At 38.9% G+C, this 17892-nt stretch overlaps 1 protein-coding gene across 3 annotated transcripts in view; it reads right to left on the reverse strand.

Moving 5' to 3' along the window:
- DMTF1 (cyclin D binding myb like transcription factor 1) overlaps positions 1 to 17631 on the reverse strand; it is a 30625-nt gene extending 12994 nt beyond the window's left edge. Inside the window, exons 1-10 of one of the 3 annotated variants that reach the window (XM_040594428.1) lie at positions 17467 to 17631; positions 10514 to 10630; positions 9876 to 9995; positions 8869 to 8963; positions 7993 to 8107; positions 4860 to 4936; positions 3217 to 3374; positions 2351 to 2383; positions 1089 to 1198; positions 131 to 359 (exon numbers count right to left, since the gene is read on the reverse strand). In XM_040594428.1, coding sequence (XP_040450362.1) covers positions 131 to 359; positions 1089 to 1198; positions 2351 to 2383; positions 3217 to 3374; positions 4860 to 4936; positions 7993 to 8107; positions 8869 to 8963; positions 9876 to 9995; positions 10514 to 10622 — 1046 coding nt within the window. In that variant the 5' untranslated portion in view covers positions 10623 to 10630; positions 17467 to 17631. Of the gene's footprint in view, positions 1 to 130; positions 360 to 1088; positions 1199 to 2350; positions 2384 to 3216; positions 3375 to 4859; positions 4937 to 7699; positions 7789 to 7992; positions 8108 to 8868; positions 8964 to 9875; positions 9996 to 10513; positions 10631 to 17466 lie in introns of those variants that run through there. The other 2 variants (XM_040594429.1, XM_040594430.1) reach the window with 2 other exon arrangements.
- Positions 17632 to 17892: the final 261 nt, after the last annotated feature.

Below are 17892 nucleotides of genomic sequence, written 5' to 3' on the forward strand. Positions count from 1 at the left end.
TGTAAACACAGTAGTGATTTTTGGAGGGTTCTAGAGTTTTTAGTGTCTCAGAAACCAGCAAAATGGACCCCAATGGAATCCTGCTAGAGTCATGTATTACAAACCTTTAAAAGTAACTAAAATAACAAACCTCAAGATCAGATTTATTTCATCTTCCTTGGTCCACTCAGTGCCCCCACTTTGTTTCCAGTTGAGATAGTTGAGCCATTTAGAGCGGCATTGCTTTTCAGAGCGTGTCCCAACCCGTTCTGCCACAGCAGCCCACGATACACCTTGTGTGACAATGTCACCCGGTTCTGTGCTAGTTAGCTCATGTACTACTTCTGCTAGTCTTCTTTCTTCTTTCTCTGTCCACTTCCCTGAAAGAAAGAAAAGCCCTCCAACTTAACTAAAAGATGCCCTCTGTTCTGATCCATAACATGTCACCAGACATTTATCTTCAGTGCCTAACACCTTATTCCAGATGTAAATATTGACCTGTGAAGAAAATATTAACTGTTTTTACTTACTAACAATATATATTACAGCCATTCCTGAGTAACAAATGCGTAATTCCATTGTTTTGCTACCAAGTTTCTCTTCTCTTCTCTTCCCTTCACACAGATGAATGAAGCCACACAGAACTTACCAAAATACTGAGCAAACTGGTCTAAGCTACCTGAATTGTATGAGTTGAAGTAAATAAACCATGCAACAATTTAGTATACAGTAATCACATGAGGTGTGACTACATTTTCCTTCCATTTGAATATACGCACTACAAAGTAAACAATACTTTATTCCTAAAGCACATCTGTCTCTTAACTGATACCAAATATACAATGCATGTTTATAAACATTAAACACAAGGAAAAGTACTTTTTAATCCACCTTAACAAAATATGCTCTTGTGGCATAAACATATGTTCTGATCTTTCAGAAGTGAAACTGCAGAAACCTGTACCAAAGATGTTCTAAAAATGGTCCCAGATTTCACATTTTAAGTTCCTGGGTTCAGTGTTACACATCTCTGAAAACACCACTGACAAAGGCAAAGATGACAAAGTTTTAAGTAGAACAGCCATTACCGACACCAGCATTTACCTCACCTGTGTTGCAGGTATCCTTCATCAATCGACATCTGTCTTTTACAGATGAAGCACTTCTCCCCAGTGCAGCTCCTATTGTGGCCCAATCGTTACCATGCTTTGTTCTCAGCCTAAACAGAAACATGCTCATTAGCACTATATCCAGTTATGAGATTACCAAAATATCAAATATGCTCTAATAAAACCAGGACACACGTGCAGTTTACAGGCTTAAAAACAGAATGGGGACTGACTTTGATACTACCATATTCATATTTTCTATCATCCCTGACAGTTTTTCTATGTATTTCTAGAAGCTATTAGCTTTTGGGCCAGCTAAACCACAGGATACTCACTTATAAAATGCTTAATATCTAACTGTCTTGCAGGAAGGTTGTGAGGCATAATTACTGTGTTAAACACAGTATGACTGTTTAGATAAACAGCCAACATCCATTCTACACATGTTCCTCAAGGGTTTTCAGGTGGTATAGAGATCATTTGAGAAATCTAAATAAGGCCTGATAAAAACCCAGATATCCTACAACTGAAATGAAGCAGAACACTGCAAAATCATGTTCATAATTTTAACTATTATTTTCCTCCCACACATGACAACAGGTTGCTTAACATGTTCAGCCATGACTACTTCTGACACATCTGAACCACAGGCAGCTTGTGAATGACACAAACCAGCTAAACTGATCCAAACATATCCATCAACACAATGAAATATACTCCCTTCTTTCCTTCAGCCCAACTTGGTTTCTTCAAACTGCTCAACCTGGAAAGGTGCAAGGGAAGATAAAGTCTGCAGCCCCTCTTCTTTGATCTATCAAGTTCATGGACAAAAATCAAAAAGCCTTACTGACAATTCATGTACCTTTTTAATACCTTCACAAGAGAGATTCTATCCTTGACCTTCCACTTTCTTTAGAAACAACCTTTACTCAGATTTCCTAAAGAAAGGGAATTTCTGTTTTTCACAAACAAATGTTGACTGCCTGCAAAAATCCAAAACATTACTAGTTTAAACAGAAGGCTTGCTTTAGAACTTTATTGCATATTGCTTATGTCCTGAATACACATTAGGAAATAAAAAAAAATAATCCAAATGTTGTTTCATTTCTCTTCAGATTAATTTGATGACCACTGTTTTCTGACAGTTGGAGCAGGAAATTTACTTGTAACTTTTTAGTGATTTCGTGAAACAAAACCTGTAAAAACTCTCAAGATACTAGATATAAACAAAGTAGTGTGATCTTGTTAATAAAAAGACTTACTCTTTAAGTTTTTCAATTTCCTCAGGAGTATACCTAAGCAACAGGTAAATAAAAAGACATTATTTTAAACAAAGCATACGGCATAAATATTTTTGTTTTACTAACCACACAGTACATATTTAGTTGCAACAAGAGATTGAGGAATTTGAGATGTAAGAAACCATCTGACTAAATGCTTCAAGAACTTGAAGAACAAATGCCATGTTCCACCTTGGTACATATTCCTAGGGTTATTTGGTCTAACATTCCTCTCATTTGCAAGCAAAATTCCTCATTCTCAGAGATCTGACTACTAAGAATAGAATTAGAACTTTGTGTATTAGTCTCTCAACTAAACAGCCATTTTTTCTGTCCTGTCTCTGTTCAGAATCACCATAAAGCTGATTTTACATTAAAACCCCCAACAATCAGCATAAGATGGTATTTGTAATTTTCAACTGCTTTTAAAAGCTAAAATCTAACAACCTTTTCAGCACTTCTGGATGGCACCTTACCCATTGCTTTACCAGTGGGCAAAACTAAGGGCACAGGGATGAAGATCAATTAGCTCAAGGTCACAGCTCTAGAAAGAAACCACACCTCAGCAGATCCATGCTTGTGTCAGTCTTCCAATCATATCAGAATCCTCTCTGCATCCTTATTTTGGGTTTTTTTGGTGTTTTTTTTGGTTTTCACTCATGGATACCATCAAATTAACACAACTATTGTCATGGTTGATCTACCAGAATTCAGCAGAAGTGATTTATGATTAGTAAGAGCTAGGTCTGTTTGGTTAGAATCTTCTGACTCACAAATAACATGTCAAACATTAAATACATGACCCTACTTAAACCAATAAAACCATGCAGCATTAGAGGTTTTCATACTTTCCAACATGGTTTCTGTCATCATACATGCGAAGAACTCTTCTATAGACAGCAAAGAGCGGTCGATTCAGACCCCAAGCTATTGTCCTGTAAAAGTCTTTTCTTTCATCTTTTGACATTTCAAATATAATTTCAGTGGCATCTTTTATTCCACGGGCCTAGAAGAAAGCATTTAAAAAAAACCAACAAACAACAACAAACCACAAACAAAACACCTTAAAGTCTCCTAGAAATCAAAAAGCAGCACACGAAGTATTGAAGCCTAGTATGCTATTATGCAACTTTCTATGTATCACAAATACTACTGTCCAAAAGTTAAATGGAGTATTTATAAATTAGCTACCTCAAATACAAACCCTCGAATACTAGGTTTTGGTGGTTGTTTGGTTTTTTGTTTGGTTTTGTTTTTGTTTGGGTTTTTTTTTTTTACACTGGAGTCCAGGTAGACATGGAAGCTCTAACCTTCATCCACATTAAAAAAAAAAAATCTCTCCAATGTATATTTTAAGATCAAAAATTGAACCATCATTTAGAACATCACGGAAAATACACTGTGGTGGAATTAGCCTGGGGTCATACAAAGGAAGGTTGTCAAACAGTACTGTATCAATTTATTACATAATTTTGGATATTCCTTATCTGAAAGCAATTTTTTTTTTTTTCAGTTAAACTACTCTTCTTGTTCCAATGGAAACTCAAAGTAAATTCCATACAAAAACACTGGAGTTAAGTATAAAAGAAAAGCTTTAGTTTAACTTCAGCTTAAACTAAAAGTCTTTATATTTCAATTATTTGAAGCAGTACAAGAAAGCAGACAAATGGGAAAATAATTAATCAAGTGAGATACCAGTAACTAAAAAAAGATATTTAGCTAGCTTAAAAAAGCTTCTCCAGATTTAAAAAACAGTATTACCTATTTTAATGATTTTGTGGCAGAAATTCTAATACATGTAAAAGCAGGCACACTTTCCACAAAAAATACTGAGAATTTTTACACCAATGAAGTCTAAATTCAGGGCTTTTTTTGATCCACAAATGAAGGATGGTGATCCTGTAATATCCAAGCTATACATTTTCAGCTGTAAGGGCTCAGCTCAAATATCCTCAGTGGTAAGCCTACCACAAATATGACTTATGGGCAATTATCACTGTCAGCTTAACTGCATGCCTATTTTTACACAGCACTCTGACACCGATATATTAAGGGGAAGACAGCAGATACAGGCTTCCTTGCAGTGTAGTAAACAAATACAGATAAGGTATCAAAGAAGTCTGGAAGTTGTATTCAATGCTTTGTAAGGAAAATTATCTCTACTACTAAATTTTTTTCCTCTGTCTTCACCGAAGGTTTCATGAGTGATGTATATTCAGAGAAACAGATTAAGCCACTCAAACATCCTGATATAAAATTTTAAATTTTTATATATATATATATAAAATATAAAATGTTATATTCAGTACGTAGTCTTAAATCCTGTATATGGATACAATTTTCTTATGTATTTCAAATGAGCAATGACCATGTCTACTGGGAACTGATCAGAATCGCTTATTGCATATTCTGGGAAGTACTAAGGGAAGCTGGTTTCTAACAGGAGCTGCATCACCACACCAACTAGCAGATAACATATGCTAACACATACCTTTAAATAACGCTCAATGTTACTCATCAAAATGTCAATTTCTTCCTTTGACCACATCCCTTGCTTCCACTTATGGCCTGAAAATAGAAATGACCAACTAATTACTGAAGTGAAAGTTAGCAAAACAAGAACAGAAATATCAGAAAACATGACCCTCACTACAATTAATGAAGAAAAAAGTAATTTTAGCTACTTTAACTACAATTAAACAATGTTCTTTCAGAACTGGTAAACAACCCCTAGTAACTGTCAACTTATGTTTACATAATGTGAGTCAGTCAGACCCCTCTTCTAAAACATCCACTTTTTAAAAACAGAACATGCATTCCTCTGTTTGCTGTCAAGTCACATTTTCAGGCTTTCCCTTCAGCCACATCCAGAAAACTTCTGTCTTTAAACTGACAGCTGAAATTTCCAAGCAAGTGATTCCAGAAGCTGGGACTTAAAATGTGACTCCTAATATTACCTGAGGACCTGGCAACAACACCGAGTTCTCTTATACGCCTTATCATTTCCCAACATGTGAGTGGTACTACCTACTGTGAGTGCTTTTCATAGAGATAAATGCTCTACCTAGTCCATTGTTACAAGCTGGTCCATATCTCTCTTCTTTTTTTGCATTAGGAGTAATGCCCAGTGGTCACAGTCAAGATGAAGACTCAAGGCAAGTGTTTTTTTTCCCCAATTAAAAACTGGGAAACCAATAGAAACAAACATCATGTTTTGTCTTTGTCTATGCCCTTAGTAACTACAATGCCAGCTAAGCTTCAAAAGCAAAACCAATCAATTTTATTCAGAGAAAATTTCAAACCTCAAGTCTATCAATAAAAGATCAAAACATTCCTACCCTAAATCTACATACAGATTCCTCTTTTTCTCCATTCATGCTCATACCATACTTAATATTAATGATCACTTATAATTAAGATTATACTGGTGACCCAGTTTACATACTGGTGTGTGCTGGCTACCTGCCCATCTCTGGTCAGAAAAATCAGGGTACTTCCTTCTCAGCCTGCTAATTACCACAGCTGAGAGGCAGAACGCACCAAAGAGATTGTTTACTCAAATCCAATTATAATGAAAAGTACAAGCATTATTACTAATACTGTTGGAACCGATGCAAGAAAACTCTTCCCTTGTGCCTGATGGCTTCAATCTCTTCTTCCAAACCTACAGAGACAAAACAATAATCTACCACTGTAGCTGTGATTCACATCTCTATCCAGGCATCTGAACTGACTTAAAGGGACACTGATACTCTTCACATGGACTAACCGTTAATACCTAACTATTTTAAGAAAATGACATATATTTTGCACTTCATGTGTCTGCATATTCAATGCCAAGATTATTATAACCTGCCTACAGGTCTTGAAAGAAAGCATTACTAGGTGGAGTGCTATAAAATTATTAGCTTAGGCAACACATGTCAAACTCCTCGCTAATGTAAAAGGAGATGCACTGGGCTTCCTCCACAGCTGATCTCTGTCACTAAACATGGAAACCCCAAGAAAAGTTCTGCTAGTATGGATTCTCAAATATTTTTCTTGGCATATTTTATTGGAAATGTCTTCAAGTTATTAATCTCTTCATTAGAATTACCAGATTTAATGCCTTCATTCATTCCCAATTATAAATGCTACCTGTGATATATGGTCAGTTGATATGCCTGTGAGACAGCTACGAAGGCATTAAGTTTCTAATATATTTAACAAGGCACACATCAAATATGAGGCCACCAAGTCAAATTAGAACAGTCACTCCTTTCTTTACCAAATCACCAGTACATACTCCTCCAGTGACAGCTGAAAACAAGCTGCTCCCAACCAAAGTCCTTTCCCACTGACTACTGTAAAGATCATGATCTCTGTGCTGCTTCTCACCCTAGAGCACTGGAACTGTAGCAATAGGATTTCTCACTACTTCTACCCAACTGCCTCAGTACTGTGATGCAGAGCAACCTCTTTGCTTTCCTGTCTCTTCCCCAGTCCTTGGACTGAACACTGAATACCGACTTTTGAAGCCCTATAAATCTAATAAATAAGAAGGACAAAGAAAATGGGGAGAAATTATTTATTGGCTGTTAGAAGCAACTGTCAGTGCACACTTGGGATCAGTAAGTGGTCACTGACAGAGTTGCTCAGTTCCCCTCTTCTGAATTTTCCATATCCGACATCCAGGTTCTGCAGGCCTCCCCGTATTTTCTCACTGACTCAGCAGTACGCGCAGGTCTCTGGAGTAGAGCTCACTGAGTAAGAGATCATTTGCTTCTGGGAGAGAAAACCATTACTTTTTTTCCTGAAGTTTTCCAATAAAAAAGGGAGTTACTTTGGACTGACTGTAAAAGATTGGATTTTTTTCATCCCTAGAAAGAGGTAAAGTCAGAGTAAGAAAAATAGTAGAGAGACGAAACTGGAGAGACATGGCTTAATTTGACACTAAATTTTTTGTCTAGGTTTAAAAAGACGTTTGCTGTGGGGTGGGGAGCTCCGAAGTTCAACAACTACTACATGATTGCGCAGATACATTTTGAAAGAGAGTAATGCCAGTGGGGCACATTTTTAGAAGTAGTGGAGTAGTGGTGATTATTTCAGTAGAATCTGGTCTGCATGACCCCTCCACCTCTGAAACAACTCACTTCCAGAAACTTTAATATGAACCACAACATGGTAGCCAGACTAATAAGCTCTACTTGGGGAAAGATGGATTAACCTGAGTGCAGGTTGATTTTTTTTCCTGGTCCATCCTTCTCTGACTGCAGCTTCCCATCTCCTAACCAAGTAGAAGTGCAAACGGAGCACGCACAACTGTCTGCCCTGCATGTGCCAACACATTACCTACGGCAGTTTTCTACCACGGCCACTAGAACCACTGTCACCACTGAAAGCATGGTCCCTCTTCCTCTCCAAGTGTATCTGGTATTCCAGCTTCCTTCTTGCATACAAAATGTAAGAGAGATGGTGAAGAAAATGCATGGGATCTTGCAGCATTTTTAGACTCAGTCTTCTCAACTACCTTCACTGAAAAAGCCAGACCAGAGATTACTTTACGCAACCTGTAAAATGTTCCGAGACATTTGGAATAGCTTACCATTTTACAGCTTGGGAGAACTGCATTTGAAATGCCCTACCTTTATTTGTTAGAGAATCCTTATCCTCTTTAGTAGTGAACCAGGCTTGACTAACAGCTGACACTTCTTCATTGCCCATTGGGGAGATTTCATCCAGTTGTTCATCCTGAAGAATCTTGAAAAGACCAATATGATATCATCCTGTAAGATCTTCAGTGCTTTCTACCACCTCGCATTTAACATGGAGGCATAACTTGAAGGACAATTAAACCAGCACACCTAGTCACGTTGCTGACTGCTCAGAAAGTGCCACTTTTTAGATACGGCATTGAAAGTACATTCACCTTTCTTAAACACCTGAGTGATATTTAGCATCTTAACACACAGATGTTGTGAGAATTTATTAGATATCATTCTTCATCCTGTTTAATGTACAGTGAATAGGAACAGTCTCACTGGCTTTGGCAGAAAGAGCACTGTGTCCACCATCTCTGATCTAGAACTTGTAAACATGGTACACCCACAATGAGAACCGTATGAAACTGTTAGGATTGGTGACAAAACAAAGTGTATTTAGGCCTGTTATAAAGCTTAATTTATAATCAAAGAATGACAGAAATACCAGATAAAATTGTTTTATATGCGGACCACCACAGAGCAAGTAATTATCAGTGGAGGGTTATACCTATTGCTGTTTTCTGTATTGCTCTTTGGGCAGTAAGTTACGCTACAAATAACCTCTGTCATATATAAAATGATTCAATTGCAGTTTTCTAGACCAATATTTTACAAACGAGATCTACGCTCAAATACATTAATTTCATACTAAAAATAACCTTATTACTTTAATAACCCCTTTCCGCTATTTGTTTCCCTTTTCATTTCCATTTAAATAAAAACGTACACCAAAAGGTCAATTTTGAAGTTTTACTGTACCTGAATCTGAGTGACAGTTCCTTCGTTAATCTCATCTTCAGCTACCTCAGTGGTAGCAGTCATGGTCACCTCAAAGCTCTGATCATTTTCTGAAACTTCAGAATGGATAAGTTAATTGCCTACCTTCTTCCTGTATTTTTTTATGCATGCTACAGGTTTTATATAGTGCTACCTTTGCAACGGAAATTTTGAAGAGGCCTTATTTGGTAATTATTTGTTGACACAGTATAATCATCAAAATGATTATCAACTCTTTCTCTTCATAAAATTTAGATATGGGTTTTGAAACCTTCAGTTTTATACTTGACTACAATTAAGAAAATGTGGAATGTATAAATACAAAGTGTTTGATTCGGTGCAAACATTGGAACTGTACTAATGCTCCCTTTCCAGCCCTATCTTCAGTATTTTCCGGTTACTAAAGGCCAACGTTCAAATCTTTTGGCTGCATTCTTTTTCCCTTCAACATGATAATGCCTTTATTTCTAAGGAGTTTCTACTAAGTTCCATGAAACAAAACTGCTCTAGGTATTGTAAACTGGTATTTTAACTTGCTGGATCTGGTTTTGCCTCCCTTTGGGAGATTATATTGAACTATTCAAGATTCAATCAACTTCCTTAAGACTAATTCAGTCCTCAGCCTATCTTTTGTACAACAATCTCTGCCTTAAAAACATCATATGTCTCAATGTTACAAAACATGCAAAAGCTGCTGTTTGATCACTAAAAATCCCTAATTGCAGATGGACAGCGTCTAGTTTGCTGTTCATTCGCTTATCCTTCAACTTATTCAATACACCTGTGTCTGCAGGCCTCTATCTGTAAGGCAGGTTTAACAGTACTGTGTAGACAACAATTGCTGCAAAACTATTCAAGGCTCTATGAGGTAAGAATGATACCCAAGTATATTGATAAACCATGCAAAATATTGTAACGCGATCCAAAAAGTCCACTTTTAACCTTTACCAACAGAAACATTTGTTAGAAGAGTACATAAAAGAACTTACTTGGAACTGCAACAACAGAAATGCATGGAGTGGAATCATCAAGGCTTTGATCATCCTCTGATAAGCAAAGCCTCTTGTGTGGAGGTTCAGTGCTGTCTTCAGAGTCTACTTCATCAGCTTCTAACAACAGAAACATACACAGGTTACTTTCTGTTAACAAAACAGTTTTGGAGAAAGTTCTGCTACCAAAGCAGCCCAAAACAAAAGGCGGAAGCAAATGTGATAGGTTGCTTCGGTGCTTTACTACTGACCAGGAAGTTGGTCTGAGTTATGGGAAACAACAGTTCACATGCTTTCTTCAACACACATTATCTGTGAGATTTTCTTTGTACATTCCATATGCAGTCCATCACACACAAACCAGTCCCCTACATCAAGAGAACTCTGGGTACATGCTCGGTTCTAAGAACCGACTTCCACTAAAATAAATCAGGATAGTTATATCCTTGTTGGGCACATATACACAGAATTTTGTGATTTACACCTAATTTGACACTTCATCCTTCTTTAAACTGAAACAGAACAAACTGCAGCACAGTAAGTTGAGTCCAAGTAACTCACAGGATTTGGGGACAGGGAAGTATGATGGTTGGACCAGTGAAAAAAGAAAAAAAATACTATGCAGTACAATTCTATACCATTTTGAGGGCAATGAAGTATAAGGTTCCCTTCAGTGTCCTGAGTCAAAGTCACAGAGTTCACGGTTTCTATTGTCACTGTGTCAGACTCTTCTTTGACTGTGCTCATACTCAAACCTGAAAGAGCAATACACAGGTTACATTTCTGCAGTCAGACTGCCACTGTGATCGTAATGTTGCTTCCTTTATCTCAACCAACCAGCGTAAACTCCCCCAGAGAATGACGGATGTATGTATGTTCTTTTACATGAAAAACTCCAGTTTCAGACATTCACCTGCCTTTATTTTTCCTGTAGACTTATACGTTGCACAGGGAAACATCAGATAGCTTCAGTTACTTTTCCAGTTTAAAATAGTACCCAAATTCCCTATTCAGGACATTTGTAATCTACTACTGTTTGGTTTGGGATTTTTTTGTTGTTTGTTGTTGGGTTTTTTTAAATACAAACCTAGGCTATTACTTTTTTTCTCACTAATATTTGTTCCACTGCTCATTTAATAATTTCACTATTACATAACCTAAAGCTAGTCAAGATGGAGAAATATTTCTGTAATCTTGTACTACTCATAGCTGCACTATTTATACATAAAGTTGCAAAGTTTTATTCTCCTTCCATGCATATAAATAATTGTGAAGCTTGTATTTTTTCTTTAGCATTGGAACTACATGAGCAACAGAAAAACTGGGTGCAAGCAATCACCAGTATAAAAAAAAATATGCAGAAAATAAGTTATCCAGGGTAAGCTGTATACACTAGTCAGTGAACTAGGGCAATACAAAGTGCTTCTGATAATCTCATTTCCACTATAAAAATACTATGAAAAAACCCAAAACTTGTAAGAACGTCAGTGTAAACTAGTGCTATTACTAATTTTGAAATAAAACAAAAAAGGTGTTATCCACCAAGTAGAAAGAAACGTAGCCTTTTCTGCTGCAGAATCTACATGAAATCACATCTAAAATACCCAGCTTTGCAATCACTTCATCAGTTTTGAACACCTGGGTTTGGTGACTATCTTTGGCAGAGATTTGTAAAAAGTAAGTATCTTCAATTTCTCTGTGAAGAGCTCAGTCATTTTTATGTGTTTTCTCACACGTCAACAACAGGAAAAAAGTTAATTGCAACTTTTATTTTGAAGCCAAAATACTGTTATCAACAATGTTAACTTACATTAATAAAAAAACCCCAACCATAGACCATAGCTTAAAAAAAACCCCAACCAATCACAATTACATTACAAAGCTTCCATGTACCAAGCAGGAATATCCATGTATCCATACGCAGGTGGAATTTACAACCTGGATTTTAAATCCCCCTTCTAATGTTAACAATATGGCTTTGGCAGGAAATTATTTAATTTTTATTCAGAAAACATGTTCTTTGGTATTGAAGATTCCCAAGAACAGCGTTTTCTTGGAAGAATAACACTACTGCCAGTCTTCCAATAAAATTACTTTTCACTTCTCAGGCTTGATGAAATTTGGCACATCTTTAAGCGCAGGTAGTGACCGATTCCTAGAATGAAGTGGTATTACCCTTCTGAACACGTCAATTTCGGATACTGTTGAAATTTCAAATGAGAGGGTTCTCAAATTTACTTTCGTATCTACCATCAGCAGCAGCTCCTTGCCACATACAAGCGTAGGAGGCAATAACTTCCTTGGGATTCATCTGCTTCTGAGTTCTACAGCCTCTGCCCTATACTTTACTAGAAGTGATGTTTGCTGCATGGCTATAGAACCGATTTTTAAGAACCAAAAAATGCACCCTTAACTCTAAAACTTTAAGAAAGAAATCCAAAGTGTTATAGCTAAATTAGCAGACTTCTTCAACCCAGTTTTGAGCTATTCATTTAGCTTTTTTGGGGAGTGAACAAATTGCATCATTCTGGAGGACCAAAAGAAACAGACAGATTCTCTTTTTCATGTTTGTATGTACTTTCTGAGTAACTTTTACTACAAAGAATGCTGGAGTAAAAATTCCCAAAGTTACCTGAAATGCCATGGAGGATTGTCCCTTTAATTTTACGTGAACAGAAAGTAATGACATTTATTTTTCTAGGATCAGCTGAAAGCACCTATCTTTCTTCTCACCACTATAAAGGCTTGAAAGACATAAAATTTATTTTTATAAAACGTGTCTATCAGGTACTTCACCTAAAGCTGATCTAGAAGCAGTAGAAACTATAGCACCATCCACAGCAGAAGATACAGAAGACCATTCCTTCTTTTTTATTGAAAGAACACTGAAAACTCAATACAAAGAGAGCAAAGCTAGGTCATTGTTTCATCAGGATTTCCTGAGGATCAAAGAATAGGTTTATAGGATTAGGTTCCCAAATTAAAACCACCGACTAATTAGGGTTGCCCATTCGCATTCTCTCCCTTGCTGGTTTGCCATGTTAGAGAAGGATGCAGCATTAAAGGAGTCCATACACCCAAACCTGGCACTTCTTTCAAAGGTGGGTAGAATGATACACCATGATCAATAGGTGCTGCCCTGACGCTTCCATACAAACAAGAGTTGTAACAGAACTAAACAGACAATAGCTGAGGCACCACATCTAAAAGCAGCACTGATTCTTCTGATCAAGTTAGACGTCTACAGTTGTCAGCTTGAGCTCCCAGGTACTCCTAACAAAGCATCAAGAACTGTGCACTGCAAGCTGTTCAAGGAACTGTGATCACCTAAGGACGACTCTTCAATGTAATTCCTGGGCTGCGCAAGGTTTTCTGTTTGCCTATCTCCCAACAATGGTTTATTCCAACAGTAACTGCAGGCTCTCCAGAAAAAAAAAACCAGTAATGTTCTGTGTCAGATACTTGAGATTTAGCTATCTCAAGTTTTCTGAGTGAAGGTAATAATTATAGTCAAGCCTTGATAAAAAACTTTAGAGCCAAATCCTTCATTTGACTTGAAAAAATCCCATCAACTGTAATGGATATAGCCTTGGACCTCAGCTGAAAACTGACTGAAAAAAACAGAAGGAGCCAACTCAAAGTCAAATGCGTATTTTGGACATTGTTTTTTATTCATTACAGTACACATACAAGAAAACTGATGGAAACAAACTTGGTTTTGTAAGACACATTTACACCAGGACAGGAATGCTAACCCATGAAGACTTGAATTAGTGACCGAAAGGTGAGAAAAAAAATCTTAAGTAACTGCAGTGATTCTGGGTGAATAGGAAACAATCTCCAGACCTTATAAAAAACACTGCTTTACACTTAAACGATGACAGAACTACCATGTATGCTGAAGATACATCAAATATGACATTAATGGGACCACTTGGGAGTTTTCAGCAAGCTCAGTGGAGTAAGCACAGGAGACAACTGCTGCAGGAGACAACGCCCTCTGATGCAGGCTTCTTTGATACTGGCTGTAGGGACACTGTACTCGCCCGATGTCCTTCATTTATCATGGCATGACAGCTGAAGCCATGCTAAACAATGCTGTACCACCACACGGGTCTTTCAGGATGTGCCATGTGAATTCTGTTCCATACAGACACCTGCACATCCACTACACATCTGCTCTTGAAAAAGTTAAATACAAAGTTAATGACAGCCAAGGTTTCTTAATTAGTGATAACTACAGCATGAGTAGTCTCGCCACCTCCAAAATATCACCTTCCTTTCCTAAGTTCACTAAGTATGCTTTTGAAAAATGCATTGATTTCTATTTAAAACAAAAAGCTTGCATTACTTTTAAATGCATAAGCCACGACTTTTCTTTAATCCTTGATTCAAACACGTTCTTTATAGAACTACCAATCTACCACTAATATTTTATGTTCTGACGGAGGGCATTAGCTTGTGGGGGAAGAGAACACTGTTGGAAGCACATACACTAACAGTGTGGATGCTTATTACGAAATGCAGTGAAGACAGAATAATCTTAAATTTCTAAGATAGCACCTTAGAATCAGTGTAAATTTAATAAGCATTTTTTGCCTTGTTAAGACTTTTGAGAGTTATTTACCAAACTCAACATTTTGAAGAGTTGCATTACAATTCTAAATAGGTTTCAACATGCAACCAAACAAGACAGAGGAGAATACTTCCCCCACAAGAGTAATTTAATATAGAATTCCAATATAAATTTTCCACGAAACCCACATACTACAGCTGTTCTTATTTTTCTGGGAAACATGCAGCAGACTTAGGCAGGAAAAAAAACCCCACAAAGCTGATTTTATACCAAGTTACAAAAAACATGAACATTTTTTATACAAAATTCCTGTAATTCTAATCATCTTCATCAGGCAGATGGGCTCAATTATTCTGTGGGCTGTAAAACTTAAGCACTTCTAAGAACCAGTATTTTTACCCTTGGAGACAGAATTCTGTCATTATGCCTAGTTATTAACTGAATGTTATATCTAGTCTTCTGTGGACTGTTGTAAATCTTTTTGAATTTCTGCATGGAATTGTATTAAAAGCTGTTTTCTTTGCACTGGGCAAAAATTAAAAAGTATATTTCACTAAATCCTGTAAAGAAGCAACATCAAAGTTTATTAAGGGAGGCTACTGATGCATTTAACTGGAACAATCACATGGAAGGCACTGGGATGTCAAGGCATTCATTTAAGAGTAATTACACAAAGGAAACAAAGTCATTACAGGACCTCATACACCTCACACTTAAGGAAGCCTGCATGTTTAGTGTACTCCGGTCAAGTCAATACTTCCAATATATAATCAGGAGTTTCTACTATTCAGCTAGTACCAATTCTCTGATGCTATTATTTAAGAAATGGGTTCTGCTGAAATGTAAAATTGCACCACACAAAAACTGTCTTTAACAGCTGCAACAGAGAACCTAAGAGGGGACCAAACCAAACAGGTATCAAACAGAAGGACCCTGAATTCAAGGCATACAAAGATTTATTAAACTGTACCAGCATGAGATTACAGTCCTTTAGGAACAGTTACATTCTATTCGTCAGTGGTATTTTGAGAAGTGGGCCATCACAGAAACTGAATGTATGGGTGACACAATGGGACAAACTGTTATTTGCATCGATCCAAAACTGGCAGAACTCCACGAACTCCAGCCTATCCATCGATATTTTAATAAAAGGCACTGAGCATGCTTTAAATGTCACACAGGGGAAAACAAATAAACAAACAAGCTAATTCTTAGCTTTTTCAGAAGAAAAAATACAGGAAGTTGCACATTTTCAATAACAGAAAATGGCTCTCAGGCACAACTCTATGGCTATGGATAAAAATCTTGGGAAGTATGATATGTACTAAAATAAATACTCTATCTCCTTCATGTAAATGCAGTTTTATCCTAAGCACACAGTTAACTTCTTCACCTTTATATACAACAGATAGAAATTTAGCATGCAATAAAATACGAAAAGCTGATTTGTTATCCTAACTGCACAAGGTGTAAGATTGATAAGCAAAGCCACAGCTCTGTAACCTCCTGATGGCCAGACAATTACACTTATAAATAAGAGACTATTTCAGTATATAAAATACAGTATGGACACATGGAGGTCTTTGTCTCTTGTATGCAGGTATACACTTTATAATTTTGAGTGGTTAAGCCAAAAATCAGCATTTTTAGGCATTCTATTTAAACAGTTTTAATTGATGTTTAATCTTTTAGTAAAGTCATAAAACATCATCCAGGAAGTTTCAGTAAGCGTCCGGAAAACAAGCATGAAGATGTTGACATTATTATATTAATGTGGACTGATGAAAATGAGAATCTAAATGACATGTGTCCATCTCATTGCAAAGTCTACATCTCCTGGTTTTGCAGAGGGATTTTAACTATGCTGTCAAGAAGCCAACTTACGTCTATGGCCAGAGCAGCACTGGCAAACAAAAGGCATTTTCTAGATTACTTCAACTCATAACTTACAATGGCCAGATGAAGCTGAACAATGGTAACTCTCTGTGAATAAATACATATAAATACTATCTGTCAGCTGAAGAGATAGCTAGCATAAGCGTAATACACTTCAGGGTTCCCAAGTGCTGACCTAAGAAAAAAAGACCCCTCAAATAGAAGGAAAAAACCCCAAAAGGATGGGAAAAGGGGCTTGTCCGACCAGTGTCTTTTATTTTGGCAAAACAGACAGCATAACTCTAGAGCAGAAAAGCCTGCTGCTGCTTTTAGATGAAACCCCTGATCTTGGCAAACTCCACTTAAAAACAGAGCCCCAAGCAACCTCAAATCACAACTCTCGCTGGAAAAAAAAAAAAAAAAGATTATGAAACAAAACAGATAAAAGCCACTAGCTCAGGATACCCCAACCGCAGACCTTGCAAGGGGAAATCGGGAATTTAAAATCGTTCGTGCAAATGGCCCTTTATTACAGAGAAGGGCGTTTAAAACAGAAATATCAAGAAAGACCAGAAAAACAAAAACCCCACCAAAAATCCCGCACGCCGCCCGCCCCAGGCACCCAAGGTTTGGTAATTTCCAGGCTTCCTCGCTTTTGTCGCCCGCCAGCCCCCGTCCACATTTCTTCCTGCGCAGCGCTCCCGACAGCACGCAGCACGGCGGCCAGGCCCGCGGCCCAGGGGAGAGGCGGCGGGAGGCAGCGGCCCTGCCCGCCCTGCCCCGGCCCCCAGCACTGCCCCCGGGGCGGGGGCAGCGCCCCGCAGGCGGCGGCTCCGCGCCTCAGGGCCCGCCTCAGCCCCTCACTGCCCCCCGGCCGCCAGCGCCGCCATTTGGTCCCCGGGCCGCCGCCGCCGCCATTTTCCCGTCCTCTCAGCGGGCGACGGTGCTGGCCGAGAGCGCTGCCAGCTTCGCCGCCGGCCCAACCCGGCCCGGCCCAGTCCGGCCGCGACTGAGGCGTGGGGCCGGACATGGCCGCCTCCGCCTCCCCCTCCCCATGCCCTCAGCCCGCCGCGCTCCGCCGCCACCGCCCCTGCCCGGCCGCTCCCGGCCCTGTCCGCCCGCAGGCCCCCGCGCACTTACTTCCTGTTTTGGGTCCGGGCACTTGAGAAACCAGGATGGAGACTCCCAAGTACCAGGATGGAGGCGCCGAGCGGCAGCGAGCGGCGAGTGGGGGAGGCGGAGGCGGCGGCGGGGCAAGGCGCAGCCAGCCCGCGAGCCCGCCGGAAGGGCCCGCCGCCCGTCCCCCCCGTCGCTTCCGCCCGGACGCGGCGCCACAAAGCGCACGGTGCGGGGGCCGCAGAGGCAGCGGCGCCACAAGACGCACGGCGCATTCCTTTGCTCCGTGCTGGGGAGGCGGGAAAGGCCCCCTGCGGCCGGCCCTGAGGAGAAACCCTTTTCTCCGTCCGTGCTTCCTTCATGGCTTGATCATCGTTTCTCTGCTGCCTGACGACCTGAAAAAAAAATAATACGGTGTATTATAAAAAGCGAGCCTTACAAACCGAGAGT

Source organism: Falco naumanni, chromosome 5 (genome assembly GCF_017639655.2).
Source record: "Falco naumanni isolate bFalNau1 chromosome 5, bFalNau1.pat, whole genome shotgun sequence".
NCBI classification, from domain to species: domain Eukaryota; kingdom Metazoa; phylum Chordata; class Aves; order Falconiformes; family Falconidae; genus Falco; species Falco naumanni.